The 16,119-nt window shown below is 51.6% G+C and overlaps 1 protein-coding gene across 2 annotated transcripts; it reads right to left on the bottom strand.

Moving 5' to 3' along the window:
- Positions 1 to 4,019: 4,019 nt before the first annotated feature.
- RLBP1 (retinaldehyde binding protein 1) lies at positions 4,020 to 14,308 on the bottom strand. 2 transcript variants are annotated; one of them, XM_023650202.2, is made up of 8 exons: positions 14,174 to 14,308; positions 11,676 to 11,766; positions 11,282 to 11,410; positions 9,781 to 9,985; positions 8,059 to 8,237; positions 5,839 to 5,997; positions 4,793 to 4,903; positions 4,020 to 4,463 (listed from the first exon to the last, which is right to left on the bottom strand). In XM_023650202.2, the coding sequence occupies exons 2-8, from the start codon at positions 11,685 to 11,687 to the stop codon at positions 4,305 to 4,307; spliced, it is 954 nt and encodes a 317-aa protein (XP_023505970.1). In that variant the 5' UTR covers positions 11,688 to 11,766; positions 14,174 to 14,308; the 3' UTR covers positions 4,020 to 4,304. The 2 variants fall into 2 exon arrangements, with proteins under 2 accessions (XP_023505970.1, XP_023505980.1); XM_023650212.2 differs by lacking the exon at positions 14,174 to 14,308 and having other exon boundaries at positions 11,676 to 12,243.
- Between the last annotated feature and the right edge of the window lie 1,811 nt (positions 14,309 to 16,119).

Raw genomic sequence — 16,119 nt, 5'->3', positions numbered from 1 at the left:
GTTATGGGTAGTTTGGCTTTGAATGGCTGAACCCCTCCCCAAAGAGGGGATAAGTTAAACCCCTCTCTCCTGTGGCTGTGTGCCACCCAGAACTTCATTTTGATTCATGCTGTCTACCCCATTTGGAATTACACCACCATCTCTACTGAAGACTGTTTGGTTTCCTCCTAGTTGTTTCCTCCTTTATCTGATGATGGTTAGTGAAACTGACCTGGAATAAATGAAGTTCTGATTTCATTGTTTTTTTGCCCCTCCTATCTACACCTCCCCGAATAAACTTTTGATGCAAAGTACAAGTTGTAACAGAACTAAAGGGATTTGGAGCCAGAGTTGCTGGGTTAGAGTCCCATCCTAGCCACTTCCTAGCTCTGACCCTGAGCAGGAGTTAACCTCAGGTTTTTGTTTGTTTTTGTTTTTCTCCTGTATGATGGGAATAATTCTAAGAATGCCTATGTCTGGATATTGAGAGGATCAAATAAAATAATATTTTTCAACGTGCTAGTGTTATTTTGGGCAGCGGTTTGGGCATTGTCTGTTTGGTTCCCGCTCATAAATCACCTTCTGGGACAGTGTAGAAACCAGAAGAAAAGAGTGTGTGGTGGTGCAGCTCCAGCCGGGGATGTCTAACTGCCGGGCCCACGGGGAAAGCAGAGATGGGCCTGGGTATAGTTTTCAGAAACATCCCTGGGCTTGGAAGTGCTGACCAGCCACACGTGTGCATCATCAAACTCTGATCCTGATCTCTTCCTTCCGTAATATAGCCACCTTGAGAAATCAAGGGATGAGACCTATACATTTCCGCCTGATGGCAGGGCTACTGCTGGGCACAGCCCCCAGGGAGGAAATTGCTGTAATTCTGGACCAGATAGCCAGGCACCTGCTGCCTTCCCAAATGGGCTTTTGCAGTCCTGCTTCTCTGTCCTCTCTGCTCAGGAAGAGCCAAGTGCAGAGTCTGCCTTTAAATCCTTGGATTATTAAAACTTGCTAAAGTGGGTTCCTCCATATCCTCGCCTCCACATGTCAACACACAAGATTTAGGGCAGTGCACCTTTGAGCCACCTGGAGACCTTGGAAAGATCCTGATGCCCAAACCACACACAGCCCAAGGACATCAGACTGTCTGGGGTTGGGGTCAAGGCCTCAGTAGTTTTAAAGCTCCCCAGGGAGCAGGGAGGTTGCAAATCACTGCTTTACTGTGCAGTCTCCAGGGAATCCTATTAAAATGCTTCGCTGGCAAGCTCCCTGGACCACAGTGAGTACTGAGGCTCCTGGGGATCCTGTGAGCATCCAGACCCAGCACTGCCGAGTTTCCTCAACACCAGAGCCGCGCCTGCCACAGAAAATGAGATAAAACATGGTCCAATTTGCCCCTTAAGCGACTCTTCAGCTCTTTTCCTGGCTGGCTTAAGACCAGCGCATCCCTCTTCCATGTAGACTTTGCCAGGCAACCAGGCAGCATTGGCAAATCCGGCTCCTCCACATCCCTTGGGTGAATTCGAGGCTCTGAGCAGTGGCCAGAGGCTCTGAGCAGTGGCCAATCTTGCTCAGAGGCTCCGTGAAGCTAGTGGCCCATTTCCCCACCGAGACGCCCATCCACACCTTAACAAATTTCCTCCATCTGCTAACAGACAGCATTGCCCGCAGGTCCACATGAGGATGGCAGAAACGTATCATGCTCTGTTCAAATTACTTTTATGGAGCAGAATCCCTGCCTCATCCCAGATGTTTCCAGAAAGGAAGCTGTTCGGGACAGCAAACAGTTGTCATAAAATTCATGTTTTGTTGTCCCCTTTCCCACATTCGGTGGCTTTCAAAAGAGTATTTTATTGGCCCTCTTCCTCTCTCTCATTAATGTGGGGGTGGTGGCCCCTTTAGGAATCCAGCACGTAGGCAGCTGGCATTTTGTGAGGCTGAGCACATCAGACTATAACATTGATGGTCCTCAGACATGTTCTCCCAAAGGCGGCACCAGGGGGCCTGGGCAAGTTCTGGCTCAGGGGTCTCTGTGCATGGAGGGGCAGCACCAGGGCAAGGCCAGCAGGGGGCGCTGCTAGCCCATAGTCAGAGCCCACTCAGGGGTCCCAACCCTGCAGCTTCCTCCTCAGAAAGCCCCTGGGCTTTTGTGTCAAACCCAGACCCTAAGCCAAGGCCGTAGCCCTGCTGACTTTAGGGGGGACCCCAGCATCCCATTTGGATTTGACTAAGAGCCAAGCTGCCTGAAGAGCCCCTGGTCAGCATCGGCCTGCAGTTTTCTCCACATCCTGATCTCACTGATAAATGAGAGCCCCCACAAATCAGAGGGTGGGCCCAGGCTGGTCCAGGAGGGGTCCCGGCAATCTGGGGCCAGGGGAAGATGGGAGTCAACCAAGAGGGATCAGCCACTGTTTCCCTCAGATTTGGGGCACGATTCGTTTGAAAACCAACTAAAAGTATACCTTGAAAGCTTAAAAAAATGCTTATTCCTTTCATTTCTTTAACTCAGCCACGTCCTTGTCCCCACTCTACCAACACCTGTACTCTGGGGTCACCAGGGCCCCTCATTTGGCAAATGCAAATCTCCATTCTCTTATCACTTGACCTCTCAGCACCATTGGACAGATGTGCTCACGCCCTTGTACTGGAAATACCTTCTCAGCTGTAGATCTTCCGAGAGATGCCTCGGGGTGAGGCTGCTGAGCCCCCTTCAACCAGAGCAGCTTCACTCTTTTCAGGCTTAAACACTAGAGTTCCATGTGAGATTTGATTTGGAAAAGGGGAGCTCAACTTTGAAAGGGTTTGAAGAAGCGTTTGGGGAAAATTCTCGCTGGTCAGCCTCCCACCCTTCCGCCCACAATAATGTGCTGTGATTCCTCCTCCAGCTCAGAGGTCCTATGTCAATGTCATTTATGACCATGGATTGTTGACTGAACATGATAAACAGGGTATTTGCTTGGGTGACGAGCATACATTGCAAACCCTAGCAATGAAAGAAAGGATGTAAGAAATAAATGCATATACATATGTACATTCACGTAGACATGTACATGTACATAGCCACGCTGGAAAACAAGCAAGAGGGCTCTCTGTGGATCAAGAAGTTCCTGAAGGAGTGAAGGCAGATGGGACTGGATTGAACCCACAGCCCAGGAAGCAGCTGACGGTCCTGCCCCACAAGGTGGGTGCAGCACCAAGGGTGCTCCATGGCCACAAGGAAGGGGCTGACCCCCAGGCAAGGGTAGAGAAGTCTTGGGATGATTACTGGAGTACCTCAGTGGGAGCAGCCAGGCCAGTCGACCCTCACCCACCACCCCTAGCCAGACAACAGGAAGAAGCATCTGCCTCTAGGTGGGAAAGTCAGGGTGGGGTCTTGGGAGAAGTATCTGTCAATGCCTGGGAGCCCCACGCCCAGAAGAAGCCAGCCCTTCCCCAAGAGGGAGCAGCACGCCCAGCAAACCAAAGCCTCTAACAAAAATGAGCACATGTTCAAAAATCACCAAACACCCGAGGAAAGCATTTGCATTCATCAAAATATGCAGAGCTGGAAAGTAGAAGTTCATGACTGTAAAGTTCCTGAGACGGAAGACAAAGAAAGCTTGCAGTGCATAATTGAGGACTGAGAGTGCTCAGAGAAGACAGCATCTGTATATCTAAGGAAAATGGTCGTTGAGGCCAGGGGTCTGGAGGAGAGACCCTACAGACAGACAGAGGGGGACACAACTGCCACCTGGAAGGAGGTCTAAGCTCCTGACCATCACTACACATGCACACATCAGATTGCACCCGACTCGGGGACCAGGCCACCGCAAAATGGAGCCTCTTCAAGGCTGCTTCCACTCTGGACTTCATGGAACACCCCTCCCCTGCCTACCATCCGCCAAGATTACTGGGCTTGCCAGATCATTTGCCCTTATCCCGCCCCCCACCCCTTTTATCCTTTTATTGTATTTTTTTGGCCAGGGAGGAGACTTTTAAACCAGCCTCCCTATCCGTTTTCACAGACCCTAAGTAGCAAAACTGTTACAAAGGAAAGAAATCATTGAGAAGCTTAATTAGAGTCTTGGAAACTCAAGCCCACACAAGACACAGTCCTAAAGCTTCAGAAGCAGTAGGAATATAACTGCCCCCAATTCTTCTCATTCAAGGGAATTCCCCCTGTTTTATTGCACCCCAACTTGGGTGGAGGGTGACACCTGAGCTCACCCAAGCTTAGGGAGGTTCAGGAGCATCAGTCACTCCAGGCAGCCCTTTGCCCAGCCTTCTGGGTCCAGGACAGCTAAGGAGAGGCCCAGGGATCCTAACTACAGGGCTGACAGCAGGAGACGTCCTCAGAAGGCTGTATTCTCGGCTTGGGCCCGGGGGCCAAAGAGCTGTTCGGCGACGATCTTGCCATCGTACTTAGGCAGGGTGCCTCCAAAGTCGGCTGGCAGGATGTCCTCGTCGATCTCCTGGAAGAAGCCGGAGAGGTCATCTCCGTGGACGTAGACCTGCAAGGAAGCAGAGGAGACAGAGCTGAGCAGGGGGTGCCCTAGGATATGGGTTGGAGGGGAGGAAGGGGAGGGGAGGACAAAGGCACAGTATGTTGTCTCTGCCCAGTCACGTCCTTCTCCATAGTCCTCCATGTTGTGCTGTCTGCGGAATCCACTCAAATCAGGACCATGGAACAGAGTCTGGGGAGGGCTCAGGTGGGGTCCCCTTCTCCCCACACTACCCCGTCTTGTCTCATGAACCCTTCCCGCTACAGCCCCCACTCACTCGCTCACTCACCCACTCACCTCGCTCACTGAGCACCTTCCCTGCGCGGCCCCGCACTCACCCTCTGGAGCAGCTTGCTCTTCAAGAAGGGCTTGACCATGTTGTAGGTCGTGGTGAAGTACCATGGCTGGTGGATGAAGTGGATGGCTTTGAACCGGGCCGGGAAGGAATCCTGCAGTGACAGAGAGCACCCCGCCACACAGCCCCCATGGCCTCAGAGGCTGCCACTCACGCTCCCACTGCCTCTCCCCATGCCGCAAGGACAGACTTGTCTCATCACACGGCTGCCCCAGAGGACAGCCCACTGAAGGTTCCATCCCTGGGCCAGCACCTGGGGCACCCTGGCTGCACTGAGGCTCCAAACTGCTGGAGGGAGGCCCAGAAGCCACACGGCCCAACCTTCTCCCTGCAGATGCATAAAACCTGGCAATTAGGTAGGTAAAGAAATGGAAGGGTCACCTCGCTTGCTGCTTAGGTGACTGAGTTCTTTCAAACCCACTTGCCTGCTGAGTAGACTGCAAACTATTATAGACCACAGGGACCCACTGTCATGCCTCATGGTCCTCCAAACCCTCCCACGACCCCCACTTCCTTTCCCAGACGCACATAAGTAGATTTAAAGTTAGCTCTAAGAACGGACTAACGACACATCAGTATATCCAGGAGGGAGTGGTCAGGGGCGTTAGTGACATCCGTTTCTCAGGATAAATTCACATTCAAAGAGAGGCAGTGTGTCATAGGCCGACAGAGAATGTGATTCCAGATCAGAGAGCGTAGGTTCAAGTCTGGCCTGTGCCATTTTAGAGTTTCATGAACTTGAGAAGTCAGTCGAATCTCAGCCTGGCTTTCCAGGTTTGTAAAATGAAGCAGGGAAGCAGCGAGAGAACGCTCTCACGGGGGAAATGAATTCATGGATGTGAACACTTGACACACCATTGATCACCCTGCAAGTGTCTGTGGTTGTCATCGCTCTTTATGGTTATTTCTGTGGGATAGATGTCTAGGTGGTCATCTTCTCAGGTCCCTGCCAGCACCATAAAACCAGGAAACCGGGCCCAGCTGCCCAACATGTGAGAGGCTCCTGCAAGACAGCTTCCGAGGCCTCACCTGGAGCATGTCCACCATCTTCCTGAGATCGGAAGCCCGGAGGCCGGCGGCCTGCTGCATGGTAAAGCCCTTGAAGTTCTCGATGATGCAGAAGCCGTTAATCTGAGTCTCCTCATTCTCCAGTAGCTTCTCCAGGATGAAACAATATGCCTGCAAGATCTTGGGCACAAGGTGAACAGGCTGTAAGATCTGTCCCACAAAGACAGTAAGGCTCAAGGTCCCGAGAGGAGAGCAACCTGCTACATCCTTTACTGGAGGTGGCTTGTCACAGGCTTCGAGGTGGGATATTCCACTTCCATGAGTGTATCCCAAGAAAATAACCTTGAATATCATATCTATGGTTAGATGCCAGAAGGTTTGTCCCTGTGCCCTTATAATAGTAAACACATTGCAAACAACCTAAATGCCCAACAATAAGTGGCCAGTGAAATTATGATACATTCATGCCATGGAATATTCTGGAGCAGTTAAAAATAATACATAAGACTAATGATACAGGAAAATGTTCATTCATGATATATTATTGTAGAGTATGATCCATTTTTATATGAGAAAAATATGCGTAAGTGTGCATGTGTGTGTTTCTAGAAAAAATCAATTGGAAGGATGTCAATGGTAGAAATCTCTAGATGGAAGAACGGTGGATGACTTTACGTTTGTGATTTTTTGCATTTTCTAAAGAGCAGATATCACTTATGTCATAAGAAAAATATTTTTGTCTCTTCCTGAATGTGTCTATACATTCACACACACACATATATGCTTCAGTCCTAAAGCCAGTATCTTATTTAGTGGAAAACACTCTAGGCATCCCTGATAAGAGCAGGAACAAGATAAGGATGTTGACTGTCTCCACCACCATTTAACTCTGTGTTGGAAGTATTAGCCAATGCAATCAAGTTAAAAAAAATCAGTGGCATAAGCAATAGAAAAGGAAAAGAAAAACAATTTCCTCTATTTACAATATTAGGATAGTATTCTTGGAAAATCCAAGAGAATCAATTATATAAATAAGAAAAGAACTCAGTAAAGTACCAGGATATAAAATTAACATACAAAAACAATAATCTTCATATACACAAACAATAACCAATTAGAAGATATAATGGCAGAGAAAGCCTCATTTATAGCAACTACAGTAAAATAAATACTTAAGACAAACAATGAGAAATGTTCATAAGGTTTATGTGGAGAACTTTAAAACGCTCCTGAAAACTCAGACGTAGGCTTGTGAAAGAGAAGGCGTCCCTTGTGGACAGTACAACTGGCCAAAGATGCTGCATTCATGAAGATGCTAATTCTCCTTGAGGATGTTATTTATATTTAATGTTATCCCAACAAAAACACACCTAAGCTTTCTCCTGGGGCTAGACAAGTTAATTCTAAGTTCATAGGGGAAAATAAACATATAAGAATAGCTAGGAAAGTCCTGAAAAAGAGGAGGAATAAGGACAGAACCAACCCTAACAGGTATCAAACATTCTATACAATCTCTATAATTAAAACAGTGTGGTACTGCAGCATGCATAGACGGAGACCCCTGGCACAGAACAGAAAGTCCAGAAATAGACCCAAGCACACATGAAAATACAGAATGTGATAAAGACAGAATCTCAAGTCATTGGGAAGAAAGACTTTTTAACAAATGGTGTCGGGACAACTAGATAGCATTTTCTAAAATGAGTTTGCACTATTTTCCTTGAAGGCTTCGTGGCACACGCCAAAGTTCTCCCAACACAAACCCTGACTGCCCCGCTTAGGGCAGCTCTCTCAAGGGCTTGACAAGCGAAATCGCATACTTATAAATGCAGAGACCTCAGGCTGCTAATCAGGTTGGAACCTGTGCTTTCTCGAGTCTCTCCTACCCACAGGCCACTAACCCCTGTTCTCTGTGTGCTCTCAGCTTTCAGCAGTGGGAAGGGCTGACCCTAGCTCACGGCCTACAGCTGTCACTCCCACTTGGCAGGGACACCAGGGGGCAGCCATGTACTGGCCAGTGAGCTCTGCCTGCAAAGCTGCTGGGTTTCCAGCTGCCCTGGCACATCCTAGGAATTCCACACGCCCCCCAAAAAGGGCTTGGTGGCACTGGCTGCCTGCCTCTCCCCTCCTCCACGGACTTCACCTCCTGGGGAGCCAGGAATGAGGGTCCAAGAGAGGCCAAGATTGTGGGAGGGAATCCAGCCCAGAGGGTGGGAGGGAGCCAGGCGAGCCCCCACTGACCTCATCGAAGGTGATTTCTTCACAGTCCCAGTTCTCAATGTTGAAGAGCATGACCACTCGGCCATACCTGTCCCGACTGGACAGGACACCAGGGTAGCCAGCCTCGATGGTGCAGCGGACAGCCTCCAAGGACAGGCTGTTGAAGAGCTCAGGGTACTGAAGCCGGAAATTCACGTAACCTGGGGGAGGGAGAGCAGAGGAGCCCCCTCAGGAAGCCCGCCCATCCTGGAGTGGCACACGGTGGGAGTCCAGAGACCTGGTTCCTCCACATGCGTCCTGTGTGTGACCAAGCAGGATACTCAACCTTTCTGAGCCCCATGTTTCCTCTCCAAAAAATGGGAGGATAATATTGGCTTATCTTACCAAATTTTTGCAGGAATTAACAAGATGCTAGGTATGAACGTCATTTGTAAACCGTACAAACATGAGGCGTAATCCTAAATCCGAGGACAATTATTACCGATTTTCTCCTTCCCATGGGCAGAGGCACAGGTTTTTCAGTTGGGCACAGGGTTAGCTGAGTGAAGGGGGGAGAAAACTCCAAAATAAAACCCAAACCCCAGGCAGGCCACAGACACCCCTCCAAGTTCCAGCCGCACTCCACTTCACTGGTCCTGATTAGGGTCCCCCTCCCTGTGGTGGTCTCCACCACCAAGCCGGAGGGGCCAGGCCCAGAGGAGGTGTTCCAGGAGCATCAGGAATGCCACCGACCCCCTCTCGCTGCTCTGCGACACCCCAGCACACTCCCAGCCCAGCCTTCGTCCTTCTGCTCCCTCTGCCGACTGCTCTTCCCCAGAAACCTCATTTCTTTTGGGTTTTTCTTCAAAAGCTCCCTTTGCAATGGGGCCACCCCGGCCACTTTTACCTAATACTTCAACCCCTCAATCCTTTACATCTGCCTGCTTTATTTTTCTCATTCTCCCTTCTTACTATCGAACAGTCTGTACATATTTATTTTATTTATGTGGTTTATTACTTCCACCGTTAGAATGTAAGGTCCACAAGAACAGGTGGTTTTGTCTGCTTTGTTCCCTGCTGCACCCTTTGGCCTAAAGCGGTGGTTGGCACAGCCCGGCAGTGAACTGACATTTGGGGAAGGAAAGATGAAGGAAGAAGAGGACAACCATCAGCCTGCAGAGGGTCGGCGCAGACACCCCTCCCTGCACCAGCACCACGCTCGGGATTTCCTTAGGAAACTCGTCTTCCCTCAGCCAGCAGGGCCAGGGCAGTTCCGTCCCCGGGGCTCCTTCCCAGGGCTGGCGCCATCTTCAATTCCACTTTGCAGAGGTTTAGGTCCCTGCAAGGAGTCAGGCTCATACCCACCTTCCCTGCAGCACTGCAGAGCCAGAGCCGGGTCTCTGGGGGTGGGGGACGGGGATCCTCCTCTCCTCGGGCACCCAGTTTGGGTGACTCAGCTCTACTCATTACATCGCAAGACTGAGAGAGAGGAGAGAGGAGCCGGATCTCTAGGAACCTGATCCTGCCAGGCTCCTTCATTCACTGTCAGAACTGACAGGGATGATGTTGGAGGCTCTTTAGCTCACACAGCGCTGTACAGATAAGGGTAAGGAGGCTCAGCTCAGTGAGAGGCACTGCGCAGGGCAGGCAGGGGAGGGAAGTGGAGGGGTGGGTCTCCTCACTGCTTGGATGAAGGTCAAGGCCATCCGCATGACCCCCCCCGCCCCAGCCTTCCTAGGGCCGGCCCCCCAGCGCAGGCCTCACCCTTGAGCAGCTCGTAGGCGCGCCCCACGTGGAACTTCCGCGCGCGGATGAAGCGCAGGAAGAAGGCGCTGTCCCATCCCTGCACCCTCTCGGCCACCGCGCGGGCCAGCTCCTGCCCAGAGGCCGCCTGCGCCTGCACCAGCTCCTGCAGCTCTCGCACCACCTCCTCCCGGGTCTCCTCCGTCTCATTCAGCTCGTCCTTGGCCTGAAACAAGGGGGTAGTGGAGGCGCGAAGTCACGAGCTGGCGCGGAGCAAGACGCACCGGTGAGTCTCCCACCAAGGCCAGGCCGGCTGCAGGGCGGGCGAGGGGCCTGCCGCAGGGCCAGCACCCCTCTGACCGCCCACAAGGGCAGCATCTGGAGGGGCGGCGCCTCCAACTGCCAACTACTGCCTCTGAAGAGAATCAGGTCAAACCGCTCATCCTGGGTTTGTTTGCAGGAGACAGGCAGAGGTCTAAATGTTTCTAATCGTGACAGCCTACACCCGCCGGAGCCCTTCCTTAGCACCCTGCTAAGTCCTTTAAGGGAATTATGTTTTCACATCTTTGCCACAACCCGTCACAGCAAGGTTGGTATTCTTGTCCCCATTTCTCAGGATGAGCACACCGAAGCTCAGAGAGGGGAAGATATTCTTGTCCGAGGTCACCCAGACAGAAAGAGGTGGAGCTACGACTCCTGCTCAGGCTGGACTCTTAATCGTTTTCCTCTGCTGCCTCCTAGGCTTAATTCCAGTCTTTTCAAAAACAAAGATAGCCAGCAGATGGCAGCCTACCCTTGCCCCAGAGCCGCACCTCCTCCCCTTGGCCGGCCTGGGGAAGCCCCAGGATGTCTCAGGTAGCCCTCTCTTTGGACAGCATGATGGGGGAAGGCATGGGCTGGGGAGTCAGGTCTGAGGAAGCTCAGAGCATCTTTCCACTGAGACGCCCAGGGAAGCAAAGACAGAAGCCAGGAGCTCAGGCTCAGCTCAGTCCTAAGACAGCTCTGCCAACCTCTGCAGAGCACAGTCTGATAATCTCTGAGCTGGTCCAACAACCTTCTTTCATAGGTACAAAATGCAACACCCAGAGAGGGAAAGCAGTTTGCTCAAGGTCACACAGCAAATTGGAAGTAGGTCTGATTCTAGAACTCAGGCCTCTTGCCTATCTAGTGGGGGCAGCAGTTGGAGCCCCGTTCTCCAGGGCTACTTGCAAACCACTGTTCCTCACATGTGAGTCTAGGATGATCCCTGGTCCCCTGGTCCAGAGGCCCTGGGTCTTGGCACTGGTTTCACGGAACCATGTTGGTGCTGTAGTTTTGGATTAGGCTGGTTTGGATGTCTGGTCAGCCCAGCTGCTACCATGGCCCTGACCTCTAGGATGGCTCCTAGAACCGGCCAATCCATTAGGTCCAGGATGACCTGGAGAGCTGGGGCGGGACTCTGTGTACAGGAGGGAGGATGCTATTGACATTCCCCCCTGTTGCCTCCCTGGCCTGCCCCTCCCGGCACCCTGGGGCTCCTCACCTTCTGCAAGGTATGGCGGGGTAGCTGGCTGCACCGGCCAAAGACAGGCCCGTGGTCCTTGGTTGTTAGCCGCTCCAGCTGGGCACGGAGCTCCTGTTCCTCTTCGGGGACCATGCGGAATGTGCCCGCCTAGGCAGAGAGGAGTCAGGGAAAAGCAGGACGAGGCCCCCTTCAGCCCAAGCGAGCCACTGGAAAGGGGCTGCTCAGACCCTAGATTAGTGCTTCTGCCCAAGCTCCTGGTAAGCCTCCTCCCTCTGGGTGTGTCAGGAGCCACAGAGAGACTGTAGGAGTGAGAACCCATCTCCCTGGGCAGCCCAGATGATGGAGAAACAGGGAGGGAGAGAGGGTAGGAGGGAAGGCGGATGGAGGGGAGCCCAGGGGAAGGGGTACTCACCCCCTCTGACATGCTGCCTCTGGACGACTCGGAGTCCTCTGAGAAAGAAGGGCCTGCTTCCTGCGTCCTGGTCCCTCCAGGCCCCTCCTCCCTAGGAGAAGAAGTCGGGGCTGCAGTGGTATGGAGGGACTGTTCTGATACTGTCTCAGAACCACGGATCTCAGACCGTCCTGTGCAGCAGAATCACCGAGGGCGTTTGTTAGAAATGCAGGTGCCTGGCCCTGCAGCCTGTGATCCTGATTCAGGAGGTCTGATGGGGGCTCAGGAATCTGCACTTTAAAGCAGCACCCCAGGTGGCTCTGAAGATGCCTCTTGGGCGACGCTTTGGCAAACCCTCCGCGAGAAGGAATACACGCAACAAGACCTCAAACCGCAATTCTTAAGACGAGTTGGTCCAGCCAGGAAAAAACTCATGTTGGCCTCCAATCTGTTACATGGTCACTGCAGGATAAGGCAGTGCCTCCTCCCGTTTGTGGCCCCCCTTCTCCAGCCCAAAGGGGGACCTCAGAAACTTCCCAGCCTATTGGATGGGCCCTTCCCAGTCCATTTGTTCCCAGGAGGGGTGATCACTAGTTACATAAGCATCATACGGGGTGTGTGTGCTGTGCTTTGTGACGCACTAAGTATTTTCAAATCGACATCTCAGAGCCGGGGCTGGCATTATTATTCCCATTTTACATAGGAGAAAACAGGCCCGGGAGAATAAATGACTCGTCCAAGGTCACACAGCCAGAAATAGCCAGGGATCAGGACTCAAGCCCAAGCTGTGACTTTCAGCACCAAGAGGCAGCCTGTTGTGGCAAAAGTCAGACCTGGGTTCTGAGATGTGATTGTCCCCTGTGAAAGGGAGATGGGAGGGTTATGAAGATTTAATTAAATAACGTACACAGAAGCAGTGCTTGGCCATGCTTGGCCACCAGAATGAATCTCATCCATTGCCCACATGACAACCTGCTCACCACTGAGTATTCTGGGAGACAGCTGTCCTGTTTCCAGGTTTTCTCCTCTCCTACCTAAACATCCCCAGTGCCTTCAAGGACCCATCCCCACCCTGTGCCTGCCGCTGACCAGGTTCCCAGTGGTCAGTTCTGTCACTATTCACTGTTGGTAAGTGGCAGGGGTAGGGTTTGAAGCCAAGTCTGCTTTGACACCAAGAGCCAGGACTTCTCCAGGCAAACTCCCTAGGATAGCTGGTGTCCCGGAAAAGCCTTTAGCATCAGAGAGACCTGGGTTTGCATTTACCACCTCTGTGACCTTAGGCATGTTATTTAACCTTTCTGAGCCTCTGTTTCCTCATCTGCAAATTGAGGATAATAATCGTGCCTGCCGACTAGAGTTGTAATGAAGATCGTATGATTTCTGTAAGGTACATAGCACAGTGTTTTGCTCCAAAACATAGTTTCCTTTCTCTTTCTTAGCATTCTACTGATCACTACCCCAACTTGCACAGAGGGACTTGGAGGATCCTGGAGAATATCTGAGGATCTCCCATTTCCTGCCTCTCCCACTCCACCACCCCAGCCAGGGCAGGGAAGGTCTGGAGGCTGTAACCCAGCAACAGGAACCAAATCTGAGCCATCTCTCTGACTGGTAGACTTCCCAATATGCAGACGTAGAGATGGACAGACTGAAATGCTGCTGTGCTCTCCTTCGGGTTTTGCTGGGACAGGAATGGAGAAGCTGCTAGACCTGCCCGGAGGAGCTCGGACAGGAGAGGCAGTGGCTGGACACCCCCTAGCCAGTGAAGCAAATCATGAGGACAAGATCCTAGATCTTAGACGTGGAAGGTTAAAGTCACTACAGCAACTCCTTTTTAAATACGCCCAATCTGTTAACTTTGGTTTTTTAAAATACTGATTTATGACCTGTATACAATGAAAGAACACCCATTCCCACTCCACATTGAGTGTTTTCTAGGACTGCCAGATAAAATACAGAATGCCCAATTACATGTGAATTTCAGATGAACAACAAATACTTTTTTTTTTAAAGATTGGCACCCGAGCTAATCTTTTTTTTTTTTTTCCCCTCTTCTTCTCCCCAAAGCCCCCTAATACATAGTTGTAGATTCTAGTTGTGAGAACCTCTGGTTGTGCTACGTGGGACGCTGCCTCAGCGTGGCCTGATAAGCGGTGCCATGTCCGTGCCCAGGATCCGAACCGGTGAAACCCTGGGCCGCTGAAGCGGAGCGCGAGAACTTAACCACTCGGCCACGGGGCCAGCCCCAACAAATACTTTTGAAGTATGTTCCTTCCAATATCTGGGATATCTTTATACTAAAAAAGTATTTGCTGTTCATCTGAAATTCCCATTTAACTGGGTGTCCTGTATTTTTATTTGCTAAATCTGCCATCAGGTTGGTCTGGCTCAGCCCGGAGAATGGCCAGGTAAGATTTGTTTCACAGGCAGCCTGGGATGTGGTCTCTACCCCCACCCGCCCCGGTCCTCACCCCAGTCCTGGGCTCCCTGGCCCAGTCAGGCCCCTGCTACTGACTTACCTGCTAGGTCGGCAGCTCCTCCTTGGGGCCACCTGGTGCCTGCGTCCTTGGGGAGCCAGAGCGGGGAGGTTGCCTCCACTGGGGGTGTGGTCCAGTCAGCAGCCTGGGATTAGTGTGTCACAAGGAACTTCTCACGGCCCACAGTTTCCTGTTAAATCGGGCTCACAGGGAGGCCCAGATTGGGGCTAGCGAAGCAGCAGGGGGGAGAGGGGACTGGCCTGGGCTTGGCTGGAGCCACCTCAAAGCCCTCCTTTGTGTGCGTCCGCTCCCGGGTTCCTGCTCAGCCATGTGGAAGCCGGGCTGTGGGCGTGGGATCTGGGCCAGCCCTATCCCCTCTGCCCTGCCCTCTCCCTCATCGCAGGGGGTCTGAGAAAGCACACCTTATACTTGCAAGGGAGACACACAAGAGAGGGAGGGACATTTTCAATGTGTTTGGGGAGGCAATGGCAACTGTGGCGGATCCAGGGCTTTCAACCTCTCCTCCAACCCAGCGGGGCCTGGCGTGGTAGTTGTCAGCTCCACAGTGAGTGGGGCCAGGTGGGAAATGTCACTGGTTAAGGCTGAGTGGGAAGAGGACAAGACAGGCTAACCTGCCCTCTAAGCAGAATGGAGCAGTGATAGGCGCCTGCTTGGGAACCAGACACCCACTGTGAAATCCTAGCTCCAGCACCTTCTAGCTGTGAGAAGTGACTTCACTCCTCCGTGATTCAGTTTCCTCCTCTGAGAAGTGGGGATAACAGAGGACAGGCTCATGGCTTCAGTGAGGATGAGGTGCTCAGCTCATTGCCCAACTCTCAGTAAATGTAAATGCACAGTAAATGTTGGCAGTTACTCCAAATACAGAATCAGGAGGATCTGGGTGGAGCGGACTCGTATTATCTAACTCTCTGTACAGCAAGAAATCCCTCTGCAGCCCGTCGACTTGTAGCTTCAGTCTCTGCTTTGGTATTCCACAGCGGTGGGGGGAGGCGGGAAGAGGGATGGTGAGGTGTGTGTGATTATTTAGAATATTTTCTCTCCAGGATTCCAGGGGCAGGGAGCTCCCTGTTCCCACTACTGGAAAATCCCCCTAGTTTTAAAACTCATCCTTGGTCTGAGCCCCAAGCAGCCTTCCATAATGTCACCCTCGGTCCTAGTTTTGCCTCCTGGAGGCGCCCGGGCCAGGGTCAAGCTCCTGTGTGCAGGACATTCTCCAGAATCCACCCCCAGAAATGCTTTTTGGTTTTCCCCAGAAGTAGTTCTTGTTTTTCAACCCATTCCTACCTGGGGATAGGTTTGGGGTCTCTTCACCCTCCTGTGCCCTCTCCAGAGACCCTGGGGCTTGTGAGAGTGTCACTGAAGGGCAGTGCCCTGGGGCCAGCACCTGACCCTGCCTCTCGGGACCCCTTCCTCTAGAGCAGGCTACGACACCTGAGGCTTGGATGTTGGGGTGCAGCAGAGTAGCCTCAAGCCCTTTGCTCCCAACAGCCCCTTCTCTGAGCTCCTGCTCTGGCTGCTGTTTGGCTCTTGGGCTGTTTCACTCCCAAGTTCTCTCTGGAGCCGGCGAAGCCCTCATTTCTGTCATTCTGTTCCCTGGCAGTCTAGTCCTGCGCTGTCCAATACAGAAGCCACGAGCCATATGTAGCTTTTCAGCGCTTGAAATGGGGTCATATAACCAAAGAACTGAATTGTTAATTTTATTTAATTTGAATTAACTTAAATTCAAATTTAAAAACTGATGCTGGATTCAGTTATTAGAAAACTTTTAAGTAGGTTGGGAACAACTTAGGTGTGTGATTTTACTTTTTCAACTGTAAATTTTGTGATCAAATATTTCTGATAAAAATTTCAAGTCCAACGTGAGATGTGCTGTCTATATATAATACCTACTGGATTTTGAAGACTTAGTACAAAAAAAAGAGTTTAAGATTTCTCATTAACGATTTTTATATGGCTTCGTGCACTGA

This window comes from Equus caballus, chromosome 1, assembly GCF_041296265.1.
Source record: "Equus caballus isolate H_3958 breed thoroughbred chromosome 1, TB-T2T, whole genome shotgun sequence".
Classification (NCBI taxonomy): Eukaryota; Metazoa; Chordata; class Mammalia; order Perissodactyla; family Equidae; genus Equus; species Equus caballus.
This window is presented reverse-complemented; position numbering and strand designations above follow the sequence as displayed.

Coding starts and splice junctions, on each gene's coding strand:
- RLBP1 (XM_023650202.2), bottom strand. Junction 9,986..11,281: donor CCCGCCATACCTTGCAGAAG/GTGAGGAGCCCC, acceptor CCCTTGTTTCAG/GCCAAGGACGAGCTGAATGA. Junction 4,464..4,792: donor AGAGCAAGCTGCTCCAGAGG/GTGAGTGCGGGG, acceptor GCTTCCTTGCAG/GTCTACGTCCACGGAGATGA.